Source organism: Bubalus kerabau, chromosome 9, assembly GCF_029407905.1.
Source record: "Bubalus kerabau isolate K-KA32 ecotype Philippines breed swamp buffalo chromosome 9, PCC_UOA_SB_1v2, whole genome shotgun sequence".
In the NCBI taxonomy this organism is placed as follows: Eukaryota; Metazoa; Chordata; class Mammalia; order Artiodactyla; family Bovidae; genus Bubalus; species Bubalus kerabau.
This window is the reverse complement of record NC_073632.1, coordinates 102500224-102525712: the sequence shown is the minus strand read 5'-3', so window position 1 is coordinate 102525712 and position 25489 is coordinate 102500224. Positions and strand designations below refer to the sequence as shown.

Sequence of the window (25489 nt, the reverse complement as noted above, 5' to 3'; positions counted from 1 at the left end):
CGTGAACATATGAGAGCTAGCTTGTGAAGGTGGATGGGGGTCATAGCATCTAGCGTGGCTATGGCTCACTTCGCAGCTGCTGTTCCTTTTGCAATGCCACTGACGGGATTACCTCCAAAAGGAGGCATTGTTACCAGCAGACGTGGCGTTTTAAAGGTTTATAGCCACCGCTCCCCCAACAAATACACAGTGTTCTATATTAATATCTCATGTGCTTTGGAAACATTTTATAAATAACAGAATGCAGCTCCACTGTTGGTTCACAGCCGGGTCAAAACGACACGGATTCCAGGTAGGATGTGAGATGCAGCCCCCTCCGACTGCCCCCCCACAGCTGCCCCATCGCCCACAGGACGTCTGGAGGAACAGTCATCGCCATTCCTAACAATGCTGGCATCACTGGCTGTGTGTCAAGCCCTGCTCCAAAGGCTTCACGTGCAATAACTCACTCAATCCTGAGAGCAATGCAGTGAGAAGTCTGATTCCCACTGGACCCGTAGGGAAACCGAGGCAGGAAGCAGTTACGTAATTTGCATAGGAAACAGCAGAGCAGGGATTTGAACCTTGAAAGTGTGGAAGGTCCGGTCCTTTCCTGATTCTTGCTGAGGGACAGGCAGCTCTAGGCTGTTCCCAACCTTGGCTGGGGGAGATGGGGACCCTCTTCATCAGGGATTCTCTAACCCATGGCACCTTAAAGACTGCACCCCCCTCAAATTCACTCTCAGACTGAATATCTGAAGAATGCATCCTTTCATTGAACCGACAGCTTCATGCTGAAAACATCTACACCATAATAAGATTAAGAAACATAAATTCTGCTTTAATGTATCAAAACCCATTTACTGATTAAAAAAAAAAAAAAGACATGAGTGGAAATAGGCCAACAGCAGTAGGAGCCAATTTAATAAGCAGCTGGATGTTTACTGCCTCAAAGATGTTTCCAAGCACAGTAGTGACCTCTGCCAGCCTCCATGTGTCTTCCCCAGCCCCCAAGAAGACAAGAGCCTCCTCCGTGGCCAAGAGTATGGCTTCAAATGCCCTTAGACCCCAGCTCAACCTGCTGCACGCAGAGGTGCTCACTAGATGGCTAGGGAATTGAAAAAGACTAAAAGTGCCAGTGGGTGGGTGTTCCTCCTCGGGTTTCCACACGATTCCAGAAATGCCTGCTCTGTGCCTTTTGGGGCACCCAGCCCTGCACTCAGGACAGTGGGGGAAGGTAGCTCCCCACCCTCAGGGAATAGGGGTCTGCTTGCCCATGGGAAAGTAAGCAAGAAGAGATGGCCTGGCACAAATATTGCTGGGCACAATGGTGAGGGTACCTCAGTATCTGGGGAATTGTAAAAGGTGAGAGGTCATGGAACCAAAGGTTTTTAACCTTCATTTCAGTTCAGTTGCTCAGTCATGTCCGACTCTTTGAGACCCCATGGACTGCAGCACACCAGGCCTCCCTGTCCATCTCCAACTCCCAGAGCTTACTCAAACTCATGTCTGATGAGTTGGTAATGCCATCCAACCATCTCTTCCTCTGTCATCCCCTTCTCCTCCTGCCTTCACTGTTTCCCAGCATCAGGGTCTTTTCAAATGAGTTGTTCTTTACATCTGGTGGCTAGAGTGTTGGAGTTTCAGCTTCAGCATCAGTCCTTCCAATGAATATTCAGGACTGATCTCCTTTAGGATGGACTGGTTGGATCTCCTTGTAGTCCAAGGGACTCTCAAGAGTCTTCTCCAACACCACAGTTCAGAAGCATCAATTCTTTGGCACTCAGCTTTCTTTATGGTCCGACTCTCACATCCATACATGACTACTGGAAAAACCCTAGCTTTGACTAGACAGATCTTTGTTGGCAAAGTAAAAAACGTTCACACAGACACTTTTTTTTTTTCTTAAAATTTCAGGAGGCTTAAAAATGCCCCTGATGCCTCTCTGTGTATAGTCATGAACTCTAAGTAAAGATGTCCTGATTTATTCTAATCCTTTCATTTGACAAAATACTTATTTGTAAAATGAAGAGCTAAGGCCCAGAGAAGTCAAGCCACTTATAAAAACTCAGACAGCAATTCACGGCAGAACAGAACATGGTCTCCAGACTTGCAGGAGAGAAAGAGCTTCCCGAGGCCCCAGGCCATGGAGCGTCCCACGACAGGCCCTAACTCTGAGGCCTCAGAGCTCTGACAGCATGGCTAAGACTGCCCACGACATCACACCCCGTTCACCAGTCCCACAGCCTCAGCACTGCCCCGGGGGAAGAACTTGTCTCTGCTGACATGTCATCGTCCAGCTCCCCACATTCTAGCCGCCAGGCTGGCCACGGGATTTTTTTTTGCCAAGTGCCAAATCCAGATAACAGTTTATTTTGAAAAGTCTGTATTTCATGTGAATTTCCTCATTGACCAAAATCCCCAGATTCCAGAACGGCCAGGGAATGCTTGCCTTGGACCCTTTCCGCTCTGAGCACCCTTTCTGTATGTGACTGAGGTGCCACTTGGTGCCAGGCGGCCTTTCTCGGTGGGCACTGGCCACCCACTCCTGGGTCTTCCTGCATCTTTTTCTGCTTCGGGTCTCTGTCTGAGGTTCTGATACTTAAAATACAAGGAACAGATGATATAGGTAATCTTTCTGTCCTTTAGTTTTTCTAAAAATGATGGTAAGATAGGCCATGCTCACTTACAGGAAGGGCTCTGATGGATGAGCAGACATCAACAGACCCCTTTGTTCTCCAGATGGAATGTCTACATCAGCCTTTAATGCTCTTAGATATTTAGGTTCAGGAACTTGTCATCCTATTTTTCTCATCAATTTGGTGACTCTCTAATCCTTGACAGAGATAAGAAACTACAGCTTGTGTTCCTGTCACTTGAGGGCCCGTCACTGAGTCTGGGGTTGGGGGTGCCGACTTTCTGATGATTTACACGACAGACACATTGAAGATCAAGTTACCAGGACCCTTCAGACTGGATCACTGGGCCATCATCTTTCAATCTTTCCAATCCTTTCTCTTAAATGCTTATATGCTGCTGCTGCTGCCGCTGCTAAGTTGCGTCAGTCGTGTCCGACTCTGTGCAACCCCATAGATGGCAGCCCACCAGGCTCCCCCATCCCTGGGATTCCCCAGGCAAGAGTACTGGAGTGGGGTGCCATTGCCTTCTCCGAAATGCTTATATCAGATCAGATCAGATCAGTCGCTCAGTCGTGTCTGACTCTTTGTGACCCCATGAATCGCAGCACGCCAGGCCTCCCTGTCCATCACCAACTCCCGGAGTTCACTCAGACTCACGTCCATCGAGTCAGTGATGCCATCCAGCCATCTCATCCTCTGTCGTCCCCTTCTCCTCTTGCCCCCAATCCCTCCCAGCATCAGAGTTTTTTCCAATGAGTCAACTCTTTACATGAGGTGGCCAAAGTACTGGAGTTTCAGCTTTAGCATCATTCCTTCCAAAGAAATCCCAGGGCTGATCTCCTTCAGAATGGACTGGTTGGATCTCCTTGCAGTCCAAGGGACTCTCAAGAGTCTTCTCCAACACCACGGTTCAAAAGCATCAATTCTTTGGCGCTCAGCCTTCTTCACAGTCCAACTCTCACATCCATACATGACCACAGGAAAAACCATAGCCTTGACTAGACGAACCTTTGTTGGCAAAGTAATGTCTCTGCTTTTGAATATGCTATCTAGGTTGGTCATAACTTTCCTTCCAAGGAGCAAGTGTCTTTCAATTTCATGGCTGCAGTCACCATCTGCAGTGATTTTGGAGCCCAGAAAAAAAAAGTCTGACATTGTTTCCACTGTTTCCCCATCTATTTCCCATGAAGTGATGGGACTGGATGCCATGATCTTCGTTTTCTGAATGTTGAGCTTTAGGCCAACTTTTTCACTCTCCACTTTCACCTTCATCAAGAGGCTTTTTACATAGAGGTATGTAAAAGTGAAAGTGAAGTCACTCAGTCGTGTCTGACTCCTTGTGACCCCATGGACTGCAGCCCACCAGGCTCCTCCATCCATGCGATTCTCCAGGCAAGAATATTGGAGTGGGTTGCCATTTCCTTCTCCATAGAGGTGCATGCTGCTGCTGCTGCTGCGAAGTCAAGTCAGTCATGTCTGACTCTGTGCGACCCCATAGACAGCAGCCCACCAGGGTCCACCGTCCCTGGGATTCTCCAAGCAAGAACACTGGAGTGGGTTGCCATTTCCTTTTCCAATGCATGAAAGTGAAAAGTGAAAGTGAAGTCGCTCAGTCGTGTCCGACTCTTAGCGACCCCATGGACTGCAGCCCACCAGCCTCCTCTGTCCATGGAATTTTCCAGGCAAGAATACTGGAGTGGGTTGCCATGCCCTCCTCCAGGAGGTCTTCCCAACCCAGGGATCGAGCTCAAGTCCCTGCACTGGCAGATGGGTTCTTTGCCACTGAGTCACCAGGGAAGCCCAGGAGCAATGTAGGATGAGATTTATAGATAGAACTTGTTAATAAATTATACTTTTTGGTTAAAAAGTTAAGTTAAAAGGCAAGTGACAGGTTGGGAAAAAGCTAGTTATAAAATTATGACTGAGAATATACAAAAAACATGTTAATAGGAAAAGAACAAACAACCCAACAGAAAAACGTTCAAAGAGTTTGAACTGGCACTGAGGTGAGAAAAAGGGTCAACAATCATGGAAATATGTGCAAGCTGATTATTATCCAGAAAATGGAAATTAACACGATTTTTTCCCCTCCCCATCAAATTGGCAAAATCACGGTCCTAATGAGATTGTCACTGATGTGGGTGAAGGTGGGGAGAAATGGAGCATGAGCTGGCACGGTCTCTTCAGGGATCAATATTCCCCGGTGGCTCAGTCGGTAAAGAATCTGCCTGCAGTGCAGCAGACCCAGGTTTGATCCCTGGGTCAGGAAGATCCCCTGGAGAGGGAAATGGCAACCCACTCCAGTATTCTTGCCTGGAGAATCCCATGGACGGAGGAGCCTGGCGGGCCACAGTCCATGGGGTCACAGAGTTGGCCATGACCGAGCGACTAAGCCACCACCACAATCGGTATTTAAACAATGTTAGCGTCTAACTCAGTGGCTCTACATCTAGTTGTCAACCCTAGAGAAACACTAACACTTATGCACAAAGAGATACATACAAGGAAACCCACTACCTCGTTTTCTGAGTAAAAAAAAAAAAATAAGCCTAAACAGCCATTTATAGAAGAATACATTATGGTTCATCTATACTCTGGAATTCTACTAAACAGTTGAAAGAAGAATGACATCTATGTGTTGAGACGCCTTCAGAAAATATTTGAAAATCAAATTGTAGAACAATTCAAAGGGTATGTATGATTCCCTTTAGGTAAAGCAGTTCCCCCCATCTGCTGTGTATGAATGCACACATACAGTATACGTATTTGAACTCTGAGAAGATCATATGGAAAGACTCACAAAACCCCACAAGGAGTCTACAGAATGATGAGGGCAAAACTTCCTTTTTATCCTGATGACTAAAATTCATTCTGTGAGAATATGTTCCTGTATCAGTCGGGTGATTTAAAAAACCCCAAACTTCATGCCCCCTCTGCAATCTTCTGAGACATAATCTGCTTCTTCACAGAACTCCCTCCATCCGCCTGGTCAGGGCAGCAGGGGAGAGTCTCAGTTTCCTGGGTGGAGGGGGCTGAGTTCTAGTTCTGGAAATGCCGCTGAGCTTAAATGGAGGTCATTAACCTCCCTGTGAGATCCTGCTGGGAGACCTCAGGCACCTGTCCTATCTTTTCCTGGGCCCCCTAAGCATCATCAGACCCTAGGATGGATGGGCCCTGAGAGCTGGGTAAGTGAAGACCTGTCCTGCCTTCAAAGGTCCATCTAGTCAAAGCTATGGTTTTTCCAGTAGTCATGTAGGGATGTGAGAGCTGGATCATAAAGAAAGCTGAGCACTGAAGAATTGATGCTTTTGAACTGTGGTGTTGGAGAAGACTCTTGAGAGTCCCTTGGACTGCAAGGAGATCCAACCAGTCCATCCTAAAGGAAATCAGTCCTGATCATTCATTGGAAGGACTGATGCTAAAGCTGAAACTCCAAAACTTTGGCCACCTGATGCAAAGAACTGCCTTATTGGAAAAGATCCTGAAGCTGGGAAAGATTGAAGGCAGGAGGAAAAGGGGACAACAGAGGATGAGATGGTTGGATGGCATCACCAACTCAATGGACATAAGTTTGAGTAAGCTCCGGGAGTTGGTGATGGTCAGGGAAGCCTGGCGTGCTGCAGTCCATGGAGTTGCAAAGAGTCAAACACGACAGCGACTGAACTGAACTGTCCTGTCTGCATGAATTTTCCATTGGCCCCAGGTGCCCCCTTTCTGACAGCCCCTGGGCCCACTCCAAGCCTTCCACCAAATTCCACTAAAATAGAATGGTGCCCATCAGGCCATGGGTGCCTGTCAGACGGTGCTGTGAAATAAGTGCAATCTGGGCCCCCAGGCAGGGCTCAGCCATCACGGTGCCCTCTCCCAGCCCCACACCATGTGTGTGTGTGTGTGTGTGTGTGTGTGTGTGCGTGTCCATCTGTAACAGCATCTGGGTGCTGACACTATTTGTGCTCCCAGTGCTCGCTTCGCTAACCGTGCCAAGTGAAGGAGTGAACCCAAGCCCGGCTCCAGCCCTGCAGACAGCCTCCTGCCTCCCCTACTCACCCCACACTCATCTCGGTTAGAACTGCAGCCCTGTGCACACGCCACCTGCCGAAGCCTCTTGACTTCCCTGCAGGAGGTGCAGGCTCCTTCTGGAACTGCCCCCTCCTCTGGGCACACTGTGGCATTTTTATGCCACTGAAGACTTACTCTGCTTTTCAGAAACCAGAGTTAGAGCTCAGATCTCGGCATCCGCAGACATTCATTGAGAAGAATGAGTCACCCTGCCGCCCGTGGCTGCTCTGGCCTCTGGTCGATGTGCTTCGAAGCTCAGGGCTGTCGGATTGTTCTAGACTTTATCACCCTGGGAGGTGTTGCACGTGGTGGGTGTTCAGCACAATGACCGTGAAGGAAGCAGATACAAGGAGGGCCTCCTTTGCCGGACCCACCTGGCGAGGGGGACTGAAGACCCCTGCCCTGGAGGAGATTCTCCTTTTCTCTCTTCCCCCAGGGGAGGCAGGGAAGGGGGCGCTGAAAGTCCGGGCAGCCGCCACATGCCTGTGCTTCTCTGATGCAGAGACCAAAGGGAGAAAACAGTCAGAGGGAGCCAGGACAGGCAACGGGAGGTGGAGAGGGAGGAGGAGGAGGAGGACGGGGGATGCTCCAGGCTGGACGTGCTCCTGTGCACCAGAATCAAGGGTGATTCTGGTGGTCCCTCCCTCCACACTGGCAGGGCGAGGTGCAGCCAGGGAAGGGCCTGTGCAGTGCCGGCCAACGAGTCAGAGCCAGGCATTCTCGCCCCAGCCACTGATGACGCTCCCTCTCTCCTTGCCCCTGTTTCCCACCTGCATCCCCTGCCCGCCTCCTCACGCTGCACTGGAACCAGACCCCACCCTCCGGACACTTCCTGAACAAGCTGGCTGATGCTCTTCTCCCAAAGGCCTGGCTGGCTCCACGTGGGCCCGATGACAAGCTTTTAGTTTATCCACGTTCCCGTTATTCATAGCAGTATTTTTCGAGTCCCAGCTACTTCGCCATTTTGGTTTCTAATCTCTCTCTCTTTTGAGTTGGATATTTTGCAGATGACATCCACAGTGAGAAACCTTTGCCTGGTTTGTATCATGGTCAGGAGATCAGACCGGGGGCTACTGAAATATTTTAAATTCTTGCCTGAGATCACTTCTGCAGGGGTCACTTGCAAAGGCTGCCCTGGACACTCCTGGGTTCGGGCAATTTAGCCGGAAAACCTCCTCTTGTTTAAGAACTCGGTGCTTTGCAGATTCCTGTTCGCACACAGACTGCAGGTCTGGTGAGGACACGCCGTGGGCCATGCTGCTGTCATCAGAGGACAGCTTCTGTGAGTGTGAAACTTCACACATCAGTCTCATCCATCATAAATCAACCACCTCAAAATAGACTCTCAAACTCCTAGCGCCTCGGCAGAGGGAGGGAGCTAGAGCGATGGAGTTTAACAGCTATCTGATGCTGGAATCTCCAAGCACCCTGATCAGCAGGATGCATCCTTTTTTTGAGGACCTCTGTCCCTGTGACCTGTCCTCCCCAGGCCATGCCATTCCTGAGCAGCCCTGGTGGTTCATGCACCTTTCTTTGCACTAAAAGCTGCCCTTAGAAGCTTCCACCCAGCCACCTCCAGGCCGCTTCCAAAGTCATACAGGTGTCTGGAGGAATGGCAGGAGCCAGAAATACTGAACAAGCAATCTGAGCGGCTCCAGCCTTACTTATTACTCATGTTGTTCAGTTGCCAAGTCGTGTCCGACTCTTTGTGACCCCATGGACTGTAGCCTGCCAGGCTCCTCTGTCCATGGGATTTTCCAGGCAAGATTACTGGAGTGGATTGCCATGCCCTCCTCCAGGGGATCTTCCTAACCCAGGGATTGATTCACATCTCCTGCATTGGCAGGTGGATTCTTTACTGCTGGGCCACCAGGGAAGACAGTTATCCCTTATAACCAGAAGTTAATGTTTTGTTGTTTTTTTTTTTTTTTTTAAATACATCATAACCCAGTAGGACCCAAAGCATACTTTTTCTTCTGGAATATGAATTTATGATAAAACATCAGAACTCAGCACTTCTTAAGAGACTCACTCAATTAGAGGAACTCTCCAAAACATGTATTTCAAACAGCAAGTACCTGGTCAGGACAGAGCATTGCTTGGGGAGGAGTGTGAAAGGCACACCTAAAAAGTGTCTGTTCTTTGTAAAGAAGAAACACCTCACTTTGATGTATGGATATGTCCGACATTCCCCAAATGCTCCACTACTTCTGAAAAAAATAAAGAAGATCCGGGCTGGGGGTGTTGCCCAGGCCCCCACGTCCCCTCCCTGCTCCTCCCCTCCTACTGGGCAGCTTTGCGTCGCATTCCTCCTCAACCTTGCTCTTGGTTCTGCTTTTCCCCGAGAGAGAAATGGAGTAGTTTGATCAGAGGGTCTGTAGCTTGGCTGGGCAGCTCCCTGGGATATTCAGGCTTCAGCTTTAGGGCATCTTTCTCCAGGCAGGAGCCCAGAGCGACAGTGGGTCAGGAGGTCCCACAAAACCAAGTGGGGACCAAGTCAGCAGGAGTCAAGTTAGATAATAATGGTCCCTACACCTTGTGAAGGGCTGGCTAATTCAACAAGGACCTCCTGAGGCATTCTACTAACATTGTCAACCTGAACTCAGGGTGGAGATACATATGGGTGTGTGTGTATGTAATCTTCTATGTGTGTGTATACACACACACACACACACACATATATACACAGGTGTGTATATGTGTGTTAAGTCATTTCAGTCGTGTCTGACTCTTTGCGACCCCATGAACCAGAGCTCGCCAGGGTCCTCGCCAAGATTCTCCAGGCAAGAATACTGGAGTGGGTTGCCACGCCCTCTTCCAGGGGATCTTCCCGACCCAGGGATGGAACCCGCATCTCTTATGTCTCCTGCATTGGCAGATGGGTTCTTTACCTCTAGCGCCACCTGGCTTCCCTCACATATACACATATATGCACATATGTGCATATAATGAGTATAGATATACATATATATAAATGTATATTTATATATGTATAATATATATATATATATACATTTTCAAAAGCCCATCCATTTTTGTCTCCCATCCCCTCTCTCCTAGATTAACAGAAGGACAGAAAAGGAAGGGAAGGAAGACACAGAAGTGACCTGGGGGGGACTTGCCTGGTGGTCCAGTGGCAAGGACTCTGGACCAATGCAGGGTGCCCAGGTTCAATCCCTGGTTGGGGAACCAAGCTCCCACCTGCCACAGCTAAGAGTTCGCATGCCACATCTAAAGATTCCACATGCTGCAACTAAGACCTGGAGCAGCTAAATAAATAAATGTTCAAAAAAAAAAAAAGTGACCTGGTGACTTCTAGTGAGCTTCCCAAATGGGTTCAGAGAAAAGTCCTCTCAAACCCACCTGCACATGAGTGCCTGATTCCTGGGGCACCCCTTACCTGAGGGCTTGTGGGGTAGACAGGATAGTGGTCTCCCCAAGGATGCCCTAATCCCTGGTATCTGTGAATACTTTATGCACATGGCAAAGGGGAGTTTGTAGACTGAAGGTCCTGAACCTAGAGACAGGGAGATTTTCCTGAATGATCTGGGTGAGTCCTCTCCTTAAAAACAGAGAGTCTTTCTGGCTGAAGTCAGAGACGCGAGCAGACGAGGCAGGAGAGACGCAGAGTGTGAGCTCCCACGGCACTGGGCTTGAAGACAGAGGGAGTCTGGAGTCAGGGGACAGAGCCTCAGTCCTACACCCCATGATTTTAGTCAAGTACCTGAATGAGCCAGAAGAGGATGCTCTCCTGAGACCTCAGATCAGCATCCTGGCCAGCCTCACCGTGGTTTCAGCCTTGGATCTAGGGTAGCAATCAGCCAAGCCTACCGGACTTGTGGTCTGCAGAACTGGGCGATGGTAAATTTCCATTTGCTTTAAGTCGCTACATTTGTGGCTATTTGCTACACAGCAGCTGGGAGCTGATACAGCCGGCACTGTGGGAGGGCAGGCCCCCGCCTGGATGCGCCGGGGAGCCTTGGAGGTGTGTCCGGAGGCCGGAAGGGGCCGGTCATGCACTCGGAGCCCTTGTGCTATCACAGCTGCGGCTGCTAAGCTTCCGAATGTGGAGGACACACCTGGGGAGCACCCACAAAAGGGGAAAACGCCAGGTTGTTGCTGGAGAGGGTCAGCCCTGGGTACGGCAATGCTGTTTGGAAAGTCAGTGGTTGAGATTTTCATGAGTTTTCAAGAACTGGGCCACAGGAGAAACTCTTTACCTCTACCTGAGAATGGTATTTCAAAGGAAAATCAGCTAAAATTTGCTCTAAACCAAATAAGCGCATTTCTCTCCTTCCTCCCCTTTCCATATGAACAGCGTGCCACTCAGATACACTGTCGTTCCTTCTCTCAGCACCATTTGTCGGCTCCCCTTGCTGGGGAACCCAGTGCTCTTGATGACATAGACGACAGGCACCGTCAACCATGAGAACAAGCAGACGTGTGTGCTCTAGGAGGACGTTCCGGCAGAGCCTGCCTGTTGCAGATAGTGCCACAAAAAGAAGCCTCTCTGAAATCACTCCTGCCTTGCACGGAAGCACTGCTCTGTCGTCCAGCATTCTCCCTTATGTTCCATGTCATTGAATTTGTCAGCTTAGCATTGTCAAGTTCAGGGCAGTTCACGAATACAGGTCAAAGAATTGAGATACAGAAGAGTTAAAAGAAAGGACCCCAGACCTTATTAATTGTGGCAGAGTGGAAATTAAAAGGCTCTTACTCCAGACTAGGACTCGCTGCCTGTCCTTCTTTGTGACTCTTTCTCTGGGATTATGATTCGAATGAGGAGGTCTGGAGCAGATACCAGGAAGACCCAGCAACAACAAACCCAATCACCCAGCTCCTCTCTGCTCCAGCGGGAATTGTGGGACTCAAAGGAGAACGAACAGCTGAAATGCCCCAGGCTCAGGTCAGCCCTTCTCCACCCTCCCCACTGAGAAAGGGAAAGTGTTAGTCGCTCAGTCGTGTCCGACTCTTTGCAACCCCGCATGGACTGTAGCCCGCCAGGCTCCTCTGTCCATGGGATTTTCCAGACAAGAATACTGGAATGTGTGGCCATTTCCTTCTCCAGGGAATCTTCCTGACCCAGGGATCAAACCCAGGTCTCCTGCATTGCAGGCAGATTCTTTACCATCTGAGCCACCAGGGAAACCCCGCGGAGAGGAGTCCCTTCACTGACCGCTGCCATGGTCTGAAATGATTCCTGGGCATCCAGCATAGACCCAGGGTCTCAGGAGAGACACAGGTGCCCGGGGACAGGGGAGGGAGGTGGCTGAGGCTGCCACACTCCTGAGGCTTCAGGAAGCATTCCAGCTGGCAGCCTAAGACCTCAAGGCCGGTTCTGAGTTGCATTTATTAAACTTAACAAGACCAGCATGTTTTCATAACGGAACTGATTTCCTGAAAGACCGAGACGAGCCTCTTCTTCAGGAAAGAAAAGGCAAGGCTTGGCTATGAGATATGCCAAAGCAATGTGCCTTGAAAACAAAGGACACAGAGAGGTGATGATGGAGGAGGATGCTCGCCCAACAAAGATGGCATTTCCCAAAGGACCTGCTTTTAGCAGCCACAGAGGTCGAGAATTTCATTCCCAGCAAAACCTTGACTTCTGGCCAACTTCTAGCTAACTCTAGCTTCTCAGATCATTAACAGAAGACAGGACAAACCTGTGAGATGTACTCGCCAAGAGCCTTCATATATCTTCATATGTCCCTGTCCCCTTTCTAAAAGATTAGCAACTGACTATAGAATCTGCACTCACTGCCAACATTCTGTGCTGCCCATAAACACAGAGGTGCCAGAAAGGAGACACTTTGTACCATCTTAGTACACACACACACACACACAGAGGGCATATGCTGCTGCTGCTGCTAAGTCACTTCAGTTGTGTCCGACTCTATGCGACCCCATAGATGGCAGCCCACCAGGCTCCCCTATCCCTGGGATTCTCCAGGCAAGAACACTGGAGTGGGTTGCCATTTCCTTTTCCAATGCATGAAAGTGAAACGTGAACGTGAAGTCGCCTAGTCCTGTCCGACTCTGTGCAACCCCATGGACTGCAGCCTACCAGGCTCCTCTGTCCATGGGATTTTCCAGGCAAGAGCACTGGAGTGGGGTGCCATCGCCTTCTCTGCAGAGGGCATATAGATCTAACTAAACACCACCACCACCACCACCCCTATCACTACACACACACGCACACAACCAGCTTCTAGGCACACAAGCTGGTTCACCTTAACAGCTAAATGATGGTCATGACATGTACATTTTAGCAGAGTTCTTCATTCTTTAAGAATTCTCTGCCACAAGATGAAGCTTGCTCCCAGGGGTAGCTTCTCAGTTCCATCCGACTCTTTGTGACCCCATGACTATAGCCTGCCAGGCTCCTCTGTCCAGGAGATTATCCCGACAAGAATACTGGAGTGGGTTCTCCAGAGGACTTTCCCAACCCAGGGATTGTACAGGTCTCCCATATTGCAGGCAGATCCTTCACCATCTGAGCCACCAGGGAGGCCCAAATCCAGTCTAACTGGTTATATGGAAAAGACAGACAGCTGGGTCTCAGATGGAGCCAGGTCAGTGCGTCCAGCTGGCTGACTCTACACCAATTAGTGTCAAACCCAGGAGGGCAGGGGAGGGTGCGGGAGACCATTCAAGCACTTCATGGGTGAACGTTTTCTTTCAAGAAGTTCAAAATACTATACTACATGCCTATGTACACTGGGAGGATGGGATGAATCCAAATGACTTGAGACTGACCATCTGTACTCAGGGCTATAAGCAGATGTTCAGTTTTGAGAAATAATTGCGGGGTTATCCATATTGCCCAGACACCAAACTGAACCCCTAGACAGAACCTACACAGAGGGTCAGAGAATCCGCATGTGACCGCAACAAGAAGGGTCCCACACAGGGGCACCCATAAATATTTTGTAGGGACCACCTGCTGATCAAATTGAAGTCAGCTGGAACTCAGCCTGGCTTCTCCGTAAACCAATCAGACTTAATGCAAATCAGTGTGGGTTTCTGGAGGTGGGCAAGAATTCACACTTAGTTTTCCAGCAAAAGAGCACTTCAGTTTCAACGAGGCTATATGAGTCACTTCGAGTTTTAAGCAATTCAAAGGCTGTTACTCATGCAGGTGAATATCAAGGAGCTCTTTGGATGCTTCACAGAAGGAGAGGAATATGATTTATGAGAAGGAAAGCCAAGGCCCAAGATGAAGTAACTGAGGAGAAGGCCAGTCCAATACTTAACACATTAACGTGGTGAAAAACTACAGCCTGGAAAGGATATCTTGCAGGACTGTCCTTAAGAGCGTTGAGGAATCCCGCCTGCTGTGAACCTGGGGGAATGAAACAGAATTTAGTAATCAGACGTCACTTCCAAGAAACAGCCTTCACGCCGAAAGCTCTCTCATCTACACAAAAATAATCAGTGTCTCGAGATCAATAAAATTACATTTGGTAGAGCTCTGATACTGATTGGACAGTGAGAGTCCACCAAAGTTATTCAACAAGAAAATGGCAGATTCATAAGTAGACCCAACATCTGGAGGATATCTGTCCAGTGAAAGCAGATGGGTGCCTGCACACTTTCCTGTAAGTTACAGTTCTGATTACTCCTCTGTTTTCCTCATTTTAATAGGAAAATAGAATACTACATGCTATTTTCTCTCTTCTTTTACAAAAGACTATTTCCCCGAAGTTGGTTAACATTTGACCCTGGGAGTCCTGTAAGCTAGACTAAGTATCAAAGACGCCTTTCTCTGCACCCAGAGGAAACAGACGCATAAACCCGAAGTCTGTATTGCTGACTGCTTTGGGGTTTGAGACATGTGAATACAGACTGTCTGTGCAAGAACACATTTCTTCAGGGGCCGGAGTGAGGATGCATCTGACAAAAAGCAGGTTTTATTTTGTGTATTGGCGTTAGAGGCTTTTGAGAAAGAAAAGCCCATATGGAGGAGCTCTTAGTGGCCCCACCTTGGGTTGGCAAGGCTGGGTCCCCGTGTTCTGGGGACATAAACTGGCCCTGGCGTGGCAGTGAAATGAGCGAACAGGACAGACCCCACGAACCGGTTCTAGCGCATCTCCGTGGCGTTGTCTGTTCCAGACCCTCGGTGGAACCGGAAGCCAGGCTGGCTGGGGGGCGGCTAACGGTGAGATGGTTCCAGTGCTTCCCCAAGTTCCCACCCCCTCTTGCCCAGTGGCCACCTTGGAGGCCCAAGAATGTGCCACGTGCTCTAAGGATGCCAACTGATTGAAGAACTGATAAGGAAAGCTTGAGGTGTTCCCATCCTCCCTGCCAGGCCAGAGGGGCGTGGACGTGCTGCAGATCTCAGAGCAAACGCAATCTTGAGGCACACGGACGGACAAGAAGAGACAATTTCTCTTTCCCTGGTGGACCCAGACCATATCGCTTTCTCAAGCTCTGCTTCCTCTAAGAGGAAATCCAGACGTCACCTTCCCGGTGATCTCTGGACGACAGGCTTCCTCCCCGGCCGCCCCTGACTATCCGGTGTCCCCTCTCAGAGCCCACTTCCTGGCAGGGAGGACTCGGGGCATGGTCCCCAGCTGCTCTCAAACAGCTCTATGCCTTTGCCATGGCTTCCAGAATTGTAGGGGGGATCACGGAGTCATGTAAAGCCTCTGCCCTTCTTGAGCACAAATCAGGGGTCAGGGTGGGGTTGTTTCGTGGGGGTTGTGGTGGGGGGTGCAGAACCGGGAGAGGAAAACCTCTATTTGCTTTTGTCCAAAACATTGCAGTAACTTGCAGGCTTTTTTTTTGGCGGGGTGTGGGGGGGAGTGGAAGATTGGGTTAACAATACATCAGAATAAGCTAGAGCAAACTCCATTTTGCTGAAACCAGAATGAGCAAAACTTTGTTGTTGTTTAGTCGTGTCTGACTCTTTTGTGACCCCATGGACTGCAGCAGAGATGAAAATGCCACTGTGCTGGCAAGTGACGGGCTTCACGGTGTGTGTAAGAGTGCGTGTGTATTACCAGAGTTAATGTGTGGGGTGAAAACTCCCTGATACCCAGAATGTAGGGGCAAGGCCATAAATACAGTGTGATTATATATATGTGTAGGCATTTTGAAGTTGCTAAAGATGATATAAGAGGTAATGTTTAAAGACTATTTTTCAGTGTCATAAATATGTTGGAATGCCAATACTTCTTTCTTCTCTAGTTGTGTAAACTACTGCTTCTTCTGTCTATTAATACATACATATTCTTTGGAAGGACTGATGCTGAAGCTGAAACTCCAATACTTTGGCCACCTGATGTGAAGAACGGACTCATTGGAAAAGACCCTGATGCTGGGAAAGATTGAAGGCAGGAGGAGAAGGGGACAACAGAGGATGAGATGGTTGGATGGCATCACCGACTCAATGGACATGAGTTTGAGCAAGCTCCGGGAGTTGCTGATGGACAAGGAGGCCTGGCGTGCTGCAGTCCATGGGGTTGCAAAGAGTTGGACATGACTGAGCAACTGAACTGAGGACCCTAGTTAATTGTTGCCACTTTGAGACTCTGAAAATAGAACAGATGCCCCGGAGAGCCCTTGGGCCATCCTTCCCAGGTGGTGTGGAAGGGTAAGGGGATCTCTGACCTGTGATAATCCTCTTCCTGCTGTCCCAGCAAGTTATGGCTCTCATGCATATATTACAAATTTGTGTTACATTTAGATGAAAAGATTGGGAAAGAATGAATGGAAACTAGGATTTAAAATGCCTGTGAAAATTTGGAATAGTCCATGAAGGTCCAAAGTAAAAAGAACTAATATGAAACTTCCAATACCACCCGCTTCCCCCAACCCCCATTCAATCCCCACCAAGAGAGCAAGTAGAGAATGTGCGTGTCTAAATTTGGTCTTAGCACACTGCGGTCTAATCCCTGCTTCAGGGAAGAAAGTGAGGTGTGTGTCTAGATACTTCTAGAAACATTCCAGAGAGAGGCTCTGGACTTGCTAATAGATGATTGTACTTCAGGAATATGGACAGAGGCGATGCTGGTCTTTAATGTTGCTAATGGAGCTGTAATGGAAGTTTAAAGGCTCACCTTTACAGGTCAAAGCCAAGTGGCTTCCTTCTTATCACATCACTATTATAGGAAAGTGAGTTCAAAGTTATGACCTTCGAAAGGGGAGTGAAAAATGCCATTTAGGCAAATATATATTAAAATCACTTATATCCCAATTTCATTTTTAATAAAGTTGCCTCCTTCATAGCTTGCCAATGTCCTGGCAGATAATTAAACATCTTATCAAATGTGTATCTCACATTTATAGATTTGTGTGTAAGAAAGCTCAGTCTTTATCCCCATTTTTTTTTTTTTTTAGGGAGGGTGACAATTCCTGCTTAAGTAGATTCACATTTTTAAAAAATTTCTGTTTTTCAATGGGTATCATGACAACACATTATCCTCTGGGAAAATGTGGGGATGGTTCCTCCTGGGGATCTCTTAAGCGGAAGAGAAAGTGAAGTCACAAGGTTGGAACAGGGACCACGTGTCAAGGAGAAAGTCTTGTAAGTGAAAGAGTCTGATCCAGGGGCACCCCTGGCAGCTGCTGTCAGAAGGGGGTGGGAGGGAAGGGGAGGGAGGGAAGAAACAGAAATCGGGGGCAGCTGGAAGTGAGGAGGGGGCAGGGAGGAGGAGAAAGAGAAGAGAGCCCAGAATGACCAAAATCTTAAATCAAAATTAAATCAGAAAACTGAAGTCAGGCAAATGGTTACATACGTAATCTGATTTCGTCAGCATACTTACGAAGGATGACGTGGGTGATAACGAATGCAAATATAAAGACTGTCAGAAAAGACAGAGATAAAATAAACATATAAAAAAATCTGTAGTTTCGTTTCCCCACACAGTTGCCTACCCAGGGACAGTGGTGATCAAATCGTTCTGAAATGAGAGGTAGAAAGAAAAAAAAAGGAAAATCAATTAATAAAATGCTTTTTTACTTGAGGGAGCTCCCCCTCCCATTCTCTGATAACATAATAAAACATTCTCTGTTCGTATTTCCAAATGCACCACTCAGAGAAACGCGCAACATTAAGACACATCAAGAATGCAATAATTTGACAGAATTTAGCTGTTTTGAAAAAACAAAGGATGTGCATTCTATTCTTATTACAATAGAAACTCAAAGATTTCCCTCTTTTGTACAAGAAAGCTCTTTGGTTCATAGAATAATCTTCCCTTAAGATGGTAACAATACTTCTGATGGTAACTGCCGGGCTGGGCGGGGCTGGGGCTCTGCCTTCACGGGTGTGTGGTGCTGAGCCACCTTCTCTCATGTTAAGTGGCCGAGACAGAGGTCGCTAGGAGCCTAGGACGGGACACAGGGACAATCCTGGTTCTCCCATTCCAGTTACTGCTGTTTTCCAAGAAATGTCCCTGCCATTTCAGTAGTCATAAAAAAATTTATATCATTTTTAGTGATCTCTGATCTTCAAATAATGTAATACACCTGATCTTGTAGTCCACAACTCTCAGCTTCCTTACCTGTCAAACAAGGATACCATATAGAGTCCCGTGGGGCCAAATACTCTCTGGGAAAGCGTTTTTTTTTTTTTAAAAACCAGCATGTGGTGCTTTATAGCTTGTGAAGAGAAGTCACATATGCCCATCCATTTGACCTTGAAACATTCCCATGAGGATAATGATGCTGCTACCCTATTTTACAGACGAGCGAACTGTGGTTCAGGAGGGAAGCTGCCTGCAGGGCCCGTACGGCTCAGAGGCAGTGGAACTGGGGTTGAGGTCAGGTCTTTCTCAGGGCTCGTCCCATCTTGCCAATGCACAGGCTGCCTCGAGCATTTGGAAAAGACAGAGCGCTGGCTTTGGGCATTTTTATCCTGTTATCCCAAACTCTGTCCTCCCACCCTGGGGATTTCACCAGAGTCTGTAAGGCGTTTGTGATTCACTCTTCCTCTTCTGAATAATGGCTAAGTGCTGCTCTACTTTCCAGCTGACCTTCTACTCTAAAGGCCTATCCGAGGTGTCTGATGCAGCCACTCACAGCAGACCACCTGCCACGGGAGAAATGCTAAGCTTTGCATTTGGACTCTTATCCAAGCTTAGCTTTTATCCAAATTTCACATCTCTCTCTGTGTGCTTTGAAAAGATACAGAGAAGGCTGTGAGGTGGGACTACGTAAATTAACATTATAAAGTTATGCGAGGCAGTGTTTCCTTCCTTTCCAGTCACCTATCATAAATCACTCATCTCATATTTTATATTCAGTGCAAGCCTGTGTGTATGTTAGTCACTCAGTCCTGTCTGACTCTTTGCAGCCCCACGGACTGTCTGTCCGTAGGATTTCCCAGGCAAGAATAGTGGAGTGGGTTGCCGTTCCCTTCTCCAGGGGATCTTCCCGACCCAGGGATCGATCCTGGGTCTCCTGCACTGCAGGCAGATTTTTTACCGCTGCGCCACCTGGGAAGCCCAGTGCAAGCTTATTTCTTGAAAAGGTCATGAAGATGCCTGGAGACCATGGTGGCAGAGGAACTGTAAGAGTCATCGTTGTCTGCAAGCGACAAAAGCAAGCAGCAGCTGGTCACCCCTAGAGAAATCTCAAAGCTCACCAGCCTGGTGACAACTCAATGGCCTGTAAGATGCTGACACTGAAAGGAAAGCAACTCCTATGGTGTGTCTGTGTGAGTTACAGTTCAACATGTGTTACCAACGCCACACAACTGGAAAAGTTATAGTGAAAAGTGAAAGTCGCTCAATCATGTCCGACTCTTTGCAACCCCATGAAGTATATATGGTCCATGGAATTCTCCAGGACAGAAAATTGGAATGGGCAGCCTTTCCCTTCTCCAGGGGATCTTCCCAACCCAGGGATCGAACCCAGGTCTTCCGCATTGCAGGTGGATTCTTTACCAGTTGAGCCACAAGGGAAGCCCAAACAAGTTAATCCTTGCATAAAACAACCTCATTTCCCCAAGTCAGTGATCTACATGGGCTGTGCACTGGAAAAGTCTATACGGAACATGTAGAAAGAGAAAAGAAATTGGGATCAACCGAATTTTCCTAAGAGTCTGAGGCTATCATTTGAGAAACCTCTTTTCTGCTTAACACATGCCTATGGAAGATGAAAATGAGACGTGGAGGCTGGGGACACAGAAGGCCAGGTCAGGGTGGGACCTCTGGTTCCAGCTGTGAAAGCTGATCTCCAGATGCCAAGTGCGTGGCGGGCGAGCCTGCCCACTATAGCGAGAGTTGCCCACCAGCAGAGGAGACATCAGAGCTGGGGAGGCAGAATTAACACGATGGATGCCCCCACTCTTAAGTACCAAGGTCTTAATGGGGCACCGTGATCATTTCTATGGGGTCAGGGGGTAGGTGTATTCTTAGCTTAGAAAGCTCACCGTGAGCTAAGCTAATGCACTTTCCTGAGGGAGGCAGAGCTGCTAGGGAAGGAAAGCAACAGATGATGCACACAAAACCCCTGGGCACAGGGTCTGGGGGCTTTGGAGGAGACGAGCAATCTCTCAGGGTGGGTGTGAACGCCTGGCTCTCTGGCAGCCCTGAGTGGAAGCAATTTCCATTTGGAAATTTGCCTTATTGAAAACCCTTTTCTTTTCTTGGCTGACAAAATCCCGCTAACAGTGTAGGCTTGCTGAGAAAGACTTTGACTTAACGGTTTTCATGGTCTCCTTTGTGACTGTTGGATACTTGGTGGTAAACGAGCCTGGTGGGTCAGTCAGTAAAGCGTCTGCCTGCAAAGTGGGAGACGCGGGTTCCATCCCTGGGTCGGGAAGATCCTCTGGAGGAGGAAATGGCAACCCACTCCAGTGTTCTTGCCTGGAGAATTCCACGGACAGAGGAGCCTGGTGGGCTACAGTGCATGGAGTCACAAAGAGTCACACACACACACAAATGAGCCTGAGAGCTGGGTGTGCATCTCTGTGGAAGAAGGATGCTCAGAGCCCAGGGCCACCTCCCAGTCTCCTCTAACCCCGAACTCTGGTGCCCTCCTCCCTCCTCTTGATTTCTAGGGTGTCAGGGTGTGTCATAGCCTCGCTTACCCCAGGCTATGCCTGTGCCTCTTCTTTTCTTGCACTCTCTGTCTCACCCAATAATCTCTTTATTATTATTATTACTGAACCCGGGGGACCCAGGTTCAAATGTCAGCTCTACACTGATGATGTCAGAACAGCCGCTGCCGCCTTCACCCACCTTATCTAAAAATCACCTTATTTATTTTTACTTGCTTCTGTCTGCTGACTCTACTCCAAGCCTTTAATAAATGTTTGTCGAGGACTAAGCCCTCACGCTATCCCAAGGACGTCCCCATGAGCAAGCACATTGCCCAGAGTGGCAGGGCTACCGGCAGCCAGGCTGGCTGGCTCTAGCTGCCTCCAGAAGCCTCGCCCACCAGCCGCCACTGCCTGGGGGATGTGTCCCTGCGAGCCCCGCACTGTATCAGGCACCGGGACCACTGAGATGACCTACAACAGTGTATCCAACACCCCCTGGCTTCCAGGGGTTCCTTGTCTCATTGGTGAGGACACTTCAGCATCCAGACCCCAAGAACGAGCGTCTAACAGAGGGACATTGAATACAGTGATTTCCGTCTGCTCGCGACGCTGGCCGCACACAGGATCCTTCCTGGAGGGTTGAAGGCGAGAAATGGAGCAGCAGGAGCTCAGCCTGGGTGAGCCGACACACGCGTGCCTCCCAGGGACTGAGTGAGGCGGGGGCTGGCCGGGCGAGAACACCTGCGGAGGGGACACCGCTGGCAACATGGTGGCGTGCAGCCCCAGCATCTGAGACCCTTCAAGCAACCATCATTAGAGGGCAGTCTGCCATCTTCCGTGTGGGAAGACTGACTGGTGTCCCATGCCCTAGCGGTGAGGTGGGTGCGTGTGATGTCCTAACCCATCGTGTCTGACTCTTTGCAACCCCATGGACTGTGGCCCGCCAGGCTCCTCTGTCCATGGGGTTTCCCAGGCAAGAATAGGGGAGTGGGTTGCCATGCCCTTCTCCAGGGGATCTTCCCCACCTAGGGATTGAACTCGCATCTCCTTCGTCTCCAGCACTGGCAGGTGGATTCTTTACCCACGAGCCACGAGGGTAGCTCCGTGGATGAGATGAAGGCTCTTTAAAAAAAAAAAACAAACAATAAACCGCTTTAGACTTGTTATTATGAGATCTGAATCCTGCCAGAAGGGTGTGGTTTCTGCCCTTGCAGCCTCTCTGGAGGGTTCCTTTAATCGAATGAGGAGCCCTTCCTGAAACCAGGCTGTTTGAGGCAGGGTCTGTGCTCGGCTGTGCTGAATAGAGGGACAGAGCCTGAGGGCAAGAGGAATGGAACATGGAGCACAGGGTGGCGGGGGCCAATCAACGTAGAAATTTCTCTAAAATAATGTGAAGTTGGAGCCAGCCAGCTGGAGCACCCTGTGCACACCTCAGTGGGCATCACGCTCCCTGTTGTGGTTTGTGGGCTTCTTTCCTCTCCTTCCCCAGGTGAGGCCTTGAGGTGAGAAGCCACGTCGAGTCCCCTAAGAGCCACAGTACTTGAGTGCCTGGCATGAAGCACATGCCCGACAGATACACACTGAGCACAGGAAGAAGTGCCTTTAACTGCCTTTGACAGTTTCCTCTGTGATCGCTATTTCTGCCCCCCAGGTGGAGAGACTGGAATATTCTGATGAAAGATGAGATTTCCAGGTGGTGAGAATCCACCTGCCAATGCAGGAGCCTCAGGAGACCCAAGTTCAATCCCTGGGTAGGAAAGATCCCCTGGAGAAGGGAATGGCAACCCTCTCCAGTATTCTTGCCTGGAGAATCCCATGGACAGAGGAGCCTGCAGGGCTACAGTCCATGGGGTCGCAGAGTTGGACACGGCTGAGCATACATGCACACAGGCAACCCCAGGAAAGGGCAGGGGACTAGGAAATCTGAAGATGCTTAGAGAAGGCTGAGAGTTGGAAGATGCTGATAAAAGTAGAAAAGAACTGATGGGACGGTTATTAGTGTGAATCAGCTCTCGGAGAAGCAGGCTCTGTCCAGTCTGGCAATGGTGGGAAGCAGGGGTGAGTTTATTAAAAACCTCTGTAGGGTGCTTGGGGTTATTGGGAGACCCCAAGGCTTCAGCTAGAATTCTAAATCAGGAGGAATTCCAGGCAACTTCAGAGTCACCAGATCCTAAGTGGAGAAAGGAGATTCCATTAAAATGGCCAGTGGGAACATAGCTCGGTAGAATTATGATCCTATCTTGGGAACCCCAAACTCTAAATACTAATGAACATAACATTATCAATAATGATTAATCCTACCATTCACTGAGGGCCATTCACTTATCCAGCCCCACGAGGTAGGTGCTATCCCCACACTTTTCAGAGGAGGGCGCTATTGAGCCAACGGAGGACCAGCAGAGGCTGAGCTGAGGGACTAGGCCACTCTGATTAAAGGAAGATTTGATTTTCCAAAGAGATGAAATATGGAAAAGAGGCCTTAAAAAGAAGGAGAAATGGAGACATATTAAAACTGGACAGAGGTAGAAAAATGCACTGAAGTATTAAGGAAAGTATTAAGGAAGCATATTTGCAAAAGATGTGTTTGAAGGTTGCCAGTAAAAGGAATAAAAGTGTTTGAAAATGTTAAGAATTTGAAATCTCCCAGAAGTCAGGCCCCCAAGAGATAAATAAAGTCATATCCTCAGGCCAAGCAATTCTGAGTTTTCCATAGTAGTGGTCCTGGGCTCCATGGACTGCATCTCAAGAATAGTCCTCCCAACTTCTCTCTCTGAGGATGTCTTGAGAATCATGTGAAAACTGCGATGTAAAACTTCTCATTTAAATGTTGCTGCTAAGCTGCTGAGTCGCTTCAGTCATGTCCAACTCTGTGCGACCCCCATAGACGGCAGCCCACTAGGCTCCCCTGTCCCTGGGATTCTCCAGGCAAGAACACTGGAGTGGGTTGCCACTTCCTTCTCCAATGCATGAAACTGAAAAGTGAAAGTAAAGTCGCTCAGTCGTGCAGACTCTTAGCGACCCCATGGACTGCAGCCTACCAGGCTCCTCCATCCTTGGGATTCTCCATCCTTGGGAATCTCCAAAGATTCTCCAACCTACTGGAGTGGGTTGCCATTGCCTTCTCCGCATGTAATGCCAATTACATTTAAATTAAGTTAAATGTTTTTAAAAGTATGAAGTGGAAAATTACTTTTCCTTGAAACCTAGGATTTTTCTTTTCCCTCCAAAATTAGAAAAATGTTGTCTCATGAGGTATCTTTTTGCTCTTTTAGCATGATGAATGCTGAGATCTAGTGGTACATATTATTACCAGGCCTTTATGGTTCCCAGGTAATTCAAAGAATTATATAATAGAAACACTTAAATATGAAGCTAGCCAAAGTATTAGAGGAATATATTCTTAAGACACTAAATAATTCACGCTGTTCTAAATCTTTTGGTAAAATTTAAGTAATAATAGCCTTGCCACTGTGTTTAATGACTGGTGAGATTTCTGGAAAGCAACCTCACCTGCTTACCCCATCTCCTCCTCCTCTCACTTTTATCCAAACTTTCTTGAGTCCTTGCTATCTGCCAGGCACTGTGTTAAGTATTTCCCATGAAGAGCATCACTTAATTCTCACAAAACCTGGTTAGGTCAGTACTGTGTGCCAGTTGTACAGAAGAGGAATGTGCAGACGGAGGAGCTGGCGTGGGAACCCAGGTGAACACTTAACCACCTGTTCCTGCCTCCCATGCCAGTTCCCTGCAGGTCACTGTGCCAGGTGGGCCCTGAGGACCTGGCCCCTTCCTCCTGGGGCAGCCCACTTGGGCCCCTGCAGCTCCAGGCACCGCACATCGGCAGGAATGGGAACACGAGTGGCCCGCAGCCATGGCAGGACTGGTATTTGTGCCAGTGGCCCCGTGGGCTTCTTCTGGTTCAGGGCATCTACACTTTGGGGGACATGGAGAAGACCTAGCTCATATCTGGGGGGCCCACCCTCAAACGAGAAATGCTCTAACATGTGAAAAAAGACCTCATTCTCAGCAAATTGAACATCAGAAGAACTGAACTTCTTATGGAGATGTCCAGATTTGACTCACCTACTTGGCAAACACTGTTTATTGAGATGGGGGACAGGGGAGCCTGGTGAGCTGCCATCTATGGGGTTGCACAGAGTTGGACATGACTGAAGCGACTTAGCAGCAGCAGCAGCACTTGGGTGCTATCTGGGGCAAAGGGATGTATCAGGGAAGGTTTCTTACCTCCTTCCCTCTCACTGCTTCTCAGTCCCTTTCCTGAAAACGAGTTCTATGCGTTTAACTTTATAGAGGAATAAAATCAAGAAATCATACTAGCTGCAACTTCTCACCAGCTATCCATTATACACATGCACGCTCAGTCACTTCAGTTGTGGTCAACTCTTGGCAACCCTATGGAGTGCAGCCCACCAGGCTCCTCTGTCTATGGGATTCTCCAGGCATGAATACTGGAGTGCCCTCCTCAGGGGATCGTCCCAACCCAGGGATCTAACCCGAGTCTCTTTGGTCTCCTGCTTTGGCAGGCGGATTCTTTTCCACTAGCACCACCCAGGAAGCCCCATCCATTTTACACAAGGTAGTGTATACGTGTGGATGCGACTTCCTCCATTTGTCCCACTCGTTCCCTTTCCCACTGTGTCCACAAGTCCACTCTCTACACCTGCATCTCCATTCCTTCCCTGGCCTCTGTGATGATCTAGAGAGGTGGGATGAAGGGAGCCTCATGAGGAAAGGGATATAAGTATAATTATGGCTGATTCGAGCTGTTGTATAGCAGAAAGCAACATGACATTGTAAAAAT

At 48.7% G+C, this 25489-nt stretch overlaps 1 protein-coding gene across 3 annotated transcripts in view; it reads right to left on the bottom strand.

Moving 5' to 3' along the window:
* The window catches only part of ZDHHC14 (zinc finger DHHC-type palmitoyltransferase 14), a 291840-nt gene that overhangs the window by 28329 nt on the left and 238022 nt on the right, over window positions 1-25489 (bottom strand). For all 3 annotated transcript variants that reach the window (XR_008698438.1, XR_008698439.1, XM_055536073.1), the window contains exons 4-5: window positions 17444-17581; window positions 13971-14019 (exon numbers count right to left, since the gene is read on the bottom strand). Coding sequence is in view for 1 of the 3 variants with exons in the window: in XM_055536073.1 (XP_055392048.1) it covers window positions 13971-14019; window positions 17444-17581 (187 nt within the window). In the remaining 2 variants the exon portion in view is untranslated. The remainder of the gene's footprint in view (window positions 1-13970; window positions 14020-17443; window positions 17582-25489) is intronic.